Source organism: Cebus imitator, unplaced genomic scaffold (genome assembly GCF_001604975.1).
Source record: "Cebus imitator isolate Cc_AM_T3 unplaced genomic scaffold, Cebus_imitator-1.0 Scaffold257, whole genome shotgun sequence".
NCBI lineage: Eukaryota > Metazoa > Chordata > Mammalia > Primates > Cebidae > Cebus > Cebus imitator.
The window spans coordinates 2,968,616-2,974,107 of record NW_016107572.1 but is presented as its reverse complement, the minus strand read 5'-3'; the positions used below and the strand labels follow the sequence as shown (position 1 = coordinate 2,974,107).

The window sequence follows — 5,492 nt, the reverse complement described above, 5'->3', positions numbered from 1 at the left end:
TCCACTTGGTCTCCAGCATCTTGTTCTGCTGCTCCAGGAACCATACCTTGTCGATGAAGGAGGCAAACTTGTTGTTAAGGGTCTTGATCTGCTCCTTCTCCTGGGTATGCGTGGCCTGGATGTTGGGGTCCACTTCCAGGTTAAGGGGGCTCAGCAGGCTCTGGTTGACGGTGATAGCGGTGATACCTCCCATGCCCATGACCATGCCACTGGCCCCAGCATACCATGCACCTAGGCTACCCCGGAAGCCGCTGTTGCCCACTCGGGAGAAGATCGAGGAGGTGATCTGGGCACCAGGCCCACTCATGTAGGAGTGGCTGCTGAAGGCCTGGAGGCCAGAGGTGGACACCCTGTAGGACTTCTGGGTCACCCTGATGGACATGCTGGAGGCAGGAATGGAGGCAGGCGGGCTGAACCAGGGAAAGATTCCAGAAGGAGCGGAGAAGCTGCTGCTTCTGGTTTTGGTTTTCAAAAAGCCACTATGTCCTCTAACCTTTTATTGTTTGTATATGTGAAAGCCATTAATTTTTGTATTTTACGTCCTGTTATTTTACTGAATTCTAAGATTTTTTTTCTTTCTTTTTTTTTGAGGTGGAGTTTTGTTCTTGTTGTCCAGGCTAGAGTGCAATGGCTCGATCTCGGCTCACCACAGCCTCCTGGGTTCAAGCGATTCTCCTGCCTTAGCCTCCCGAGTAGCTGGGATTACAGGCATGCACCACCATGTCTGGCCAATTTTGTATTTTTTAGTGGAGATGGGGTTTCTCCATGTTGGTCAGGCTAGTCTCAAACTCCCAAACTCAGGTGATCCGCCCGCCTCAGCCTCCCAAAGTGTTGGGAATACAGACATGCACCACTGTGCCCAGCCTAATTCTTAGATTCTTAACTCATTCTTACTACGCCTTTATTTTAAGCTGCAGTTTTTGATCCACTCCTATGGCACTTATCATTTCACTCAGGAAAGTGGATTTTTTTTTTTTGTATGACCACCACAGAAGAAGCTACATTCTTTCTGAAAGAGTTATTAAGTGATTAAATCACAAGCAAACACTCGAAACTTGCACAATCCCCCTACAGATACTGCAATCCATTATAATTCCAGGATTAATTTGGTTAGTACAGACTTTGGTTAAATCTTTAAAACCCATTTGTAGCAAGAGAACAACAGGTGTCTATAACCCAAAGATATGGGAATCAACTTTCAGAAAACTGATTCGAAAACACAGATGAGTTAGATAATTCAGGAAGATCTCTTGGATACCAATGTTCAAGTTCAATGGAAAAAAGCACTCTAAAATGCACCTGTGAAATCCATTTAAAGGAGAAAGACAACTAGTAAGGGTATGTACAATTCCTTTGAGTTCAGATACTCAGTGTGATAATGGATGGTAACTCCATGGTCTGAAGTCTGCTTAGAATGTCACTGTCCACGCAGAATTGGCCTCCCTGGACATGGTGAACCAATTCTGGTGTGCCTTATGTAACTTCCTTCAGAATGATATACAAGCACATTCATAAATTACCTGGGACATACAATATTATCTTTTAAGGCACTATTTAAATAGTTTTTCCATCAGTCATTATGTTGTGGTTTTTTAATGTTCCTAGCAATAGCATAATTTTTGGATCATTACTACAGGGACAAACTAAAACAAGATCAAAATGAAGAAGTTCTTCAATATACAGTGTGAAAAGATACTGAGGAATTAGACTTTTTGAGAAAGGTTTGAAACTTAAGACTAGAAAGCTTAAACAAATCTGAACAATTGTCCTTCCAATGACAGCACTGATATTCATATGTTGCAGGGTAATACTGAGGCTCACGGCTCACATAAGAGAAAAAGAATCACTCATTTTCCACCAGTTCACTCTGGATCACAAGAGTCATTAGAGCATGAAGACTGTCAAACTTTACACACAGGTCCTGTCACAGTTTCAGGGTCCTTTCTCACCAACCAGAGCATTTCAAGTCTATTCTCTTCAGAGAAAAGCTTAGCATGAATATATTTTTTCCATATCCCCGCCAGAAGGATGCACTCTCGTGATGATCACAATACCTAAAAGCTCTTCACTCTAATACTATAATAAGTTAATCATGTCTGGTAACCTATCAAAAATCATCTACCAAATTCCACTAAGCACCTTACTTCACACATCACTGAGACTGGAAGGGAGGGTGAGAATAAGAGACAATCAGAAGATTAAGAAAAATGGAGGGACCGAAAACCTAAGTTAACCAAGGAATCTGTACCTACAGCAAGTATTTTAAGATGGATTTCTTCCAAAAACTAATTTCACACATGAAAGAAGCAGCATTAAAGTTCAAGTAATATATATACTTGCTCAAAAAATCAGATATAATGGCAAAGAAAATCTTCAAAGAACATCATCACTGTTAACTAAAGACAAATTTTAAATTTTAAAATAAAACAGATGAACAGAATAGATTTTCTTCTCTACAGACCCCCAGAGTTTCAAAAATTGTGACCACATGCTCAACATGACCACATATTTGGAAGTCTCAAAAATTCAAAGACAAAGAGCTTATCTGCATTAGGTTACATGGTTATGAAAGAGGGAAAATACAAAATTATTTTACTTAACCCAGTTTATTCTGTCTAGACCACATACGTATTAGAAATACAAGGGTAATCAGTCACAATTGAAGAGTGTCATGCCCATAAAACTTTACTTAAAAGCTACATAAATAATTGTTTCCAAGCAGTATGGTGTTAATGGTAAACTCTGTGCTATAAAACAAATGTAAAATTAGCTGGGCGTGGTGGTGCACATCTGTAGTCCCAGCTACTCAGGAGGCTAACATGGAAGGATTGCTTGAGCCCAGGAGTTTGAGGCTATGTGTAAGCTATGATCACATCGCTGCACTCCAGCCTGGATGACACAGCGAGACTCTGTCTCAATTAAAAAGCAAACTAACAAACTACTGCAAAGAAGGAAAAGCCAGAAAAAAGTCCTAAAGCTCTCTGTCTTATTTTAAATCCGATCAACACATTTGCTCCTATCCACTGGTTTCTATTAAGTAGTAAAACCCTACTTACAGATTTTTCACTTAACAAAGATAGAACATTGTTTGAAATACAACTAAGTATATCTGTTAGAAAAAAAAAGCACGTGTGTGTGCGTCTGTGTGTGTGTTGGGGAACTTCTGGGTTTACTGGTTGGTGTCTTTTAACATAATGTCTTTAAAAACACAAGAAAGAATAGCCTAATAACTTACTCTGGGATGATGAAGGCGGGGAAAATATAAGAAACACAGACATACATATCCACTTTATTTTGCTTTGCTTGGAAAGGACCATTTAAGATTAAACTAAGATTCAGTCTATGAAGTTGAGCCAAAGGGCAACACTACCAAGAGGGTTATATGAAGTTAGCTTTGTAAAGCTATTTTTGTTAGGAAATTTAATTTCTCTAGTTCCCTTTCCCACGGTGAAATAAGGACAGGTCATTCTGTTAACTGGGTTTTCACCCTGACTCTAGATTCTCAATTATACCTTTATTCCAATCCAAAACGGCATTCTTTGACTTCCTTTCTAAGAAATCCTCTGCCCTCTTTTATTCTCTAGTCTCATTCTCTTTTAGCCTCTTGCTTCCCTCTTGTTATCCTTGCTCCCCTTTCTTTCTTTCTTTTTTTTTTTTAGAAATGGGGTCTCGCTATATTGCCCAGGCTGGAATGCAGTGGCTATTCACAGGCGTGATCCCACTACTGATGAGCACGGGAGTTTTGACCTGCTCCGTATCCGACCTGGGCCAGTTTACCCCTCCTTAGGCAACCTGGTGGTCCCCCGCTCCCGGGAGGTCACCATATTGATGCCGAACTTAGTGCGGACACCCGATCGGCATAGCGCACTACAGCCCAGAACTCCTGGGCTCAAGCAATCCTCCCACCTCAGGCTCCCGAGTCGCTGGGACTACAGGCACGCACCACCGCGCCCGGCCCTTGCTCCTCTTTCTCTCCTATCACCCTACTTGGCAAAAAACATTATCTATCTAAAACTTGGTTTAGAAGGGAAAACCCAAAGGAGAGCATGGAGGATAAAGGATCAGTTAAGAAATATACGCTATTGGTCTGAAGGGTCTCCTAGAGAGACAAGACGTAGCAATACTTTGAGAGTCAAATAGTAAGAATTATGAACAGGGATTGTTGGAGAAGGACAGGGTTTTGAGTAGAGCCCTGGGTAAGCCCCCTATTTCTCAGGGGGGCTGGTAAGCACCACAAAACCAAGCTGAAAGGAAAAAGAAAACTCTACCACTGGCCTTTTTCCGAGCGTGGCCGCCTTCCGCTCGGCTCAGTGCCCGCCACATGCCCAGGAGTGCGTCTGGATCCTTGAGGGGCGCCCTTCGCAGGTGGACAGTGCTTACGCTATACTGCAAAAGAGCCAGAAAAGTGCCCATGAGAACCAGAAAGCAAACTTCCAGCCAGCAGGATCATCTCTCTAGGCATCTAAGGTGGGGATATCAATATAGATATCTAGGCAGCATCTGAATGCCAGAAAAGGTGAGGCAGAGATAATTTCCCCCCATTGCCTGTTCAACGTAATGGTGGTGGAAGGGAAGAAAAATGTATTCTCTGTGACTATCTACTGGGAACTAGATAAGGCCGAATAATAGGGGAAATGTCTTCATTTCTAATAGGCAAAAAAGAAATAACTAAAAGAAGAAAATGACCAAGGGTCTAAATCTAGTTACATAAGAAAGTCTGTGCATGCTGGCATGGAGAATTAAAAGCTGCTGAATGAAAGCAACTCATTCCACCAGTTGGGTAATGCCATTCTTAGAGGAAAGTAGAGAAAGAAGAAAAAGAGGGAAAGAACTTCACTCTACAATATAAAAAAGTAAAGCACAAATACACCAAAAATAAAAGGCTGACATTCTTAAAAGATGGTAATTCTCATGATCTCACCATAAGTCAGACAAAAACAAAAGAGAGTTGATGAAGCTGAGTGCAGAATATGAGACTCCGACGTAAGAGATCTTTGGTGGTTCTTAACCTCTCCAGTCTTTTTAACTACTATGTTTATAAAGTGCTTAACGTGAGCCTGCCTATTAAACAAAACAGAATTAGAAAGAATGCTCTAGACTCTTAGCAGTGAAACAACACAAAAAAGTCTCTAACAAATCAAAAACTTTTTTTTCTTGAAATTTTTACCCTATTTAGTTAGAAGTAAATCTATAAACCTGATCAAACTTAAAATCTCAATCCTCCCAAGAAAAATGAAAAGGGTGGCTTATCCCTATAATCCCAGCACTTTGGGAGGATCACTTGAGGGCAGCAGTTCAACATCAGCCTGGTCAACACAGCAAGACCCCATCTCCAGAAAAAAGCTAAAAAAAATCAGCTGGGTATGAACACGTGTCACAGCTACTTGAGAGGCTGAGGTGGGAGGGTTGTGTGAGCCCAGGAGTTGGAGGCTGCAGTGAGCTAGGATCACGCCACTGCATTCCAGCCAACCTGGGTGATAGAGCAATACCCT

At 41.6% G+C, this 5,492-nt stretch overlaps 1 protein-coding gene across 2 annotated transcripts in view; it reads right to left on the bottom strand.

Moving 5' to 3' along the window:
- IPO9 (importin 9) overlaps positions 1 to 5,492 on the bottom strand; it is a 51,387-nt gene that overhangs the window by 41,075 nt on the left and 4,820 nt on the right. The window contains exon 2 of one of the 2 annotated variants that reach the window (XM_017499454.2): positions 4,269 to 4,386. The exons of the other annotated variant lie outside the window; for it this stretch is intronic. Within the exon in view, the coding sequence (XP_017354943.1) occupies positions 4,269 to 4,323 (55 nt within the window). The 5' untranslated portion in view covers positions 4,324 to 4,386. The remainder of the gene's footprint in view (positions 1 to 4,268; positions 4,387 to 5,492) is intronic. 2 annotated transcript variants of the gene reach the window in all.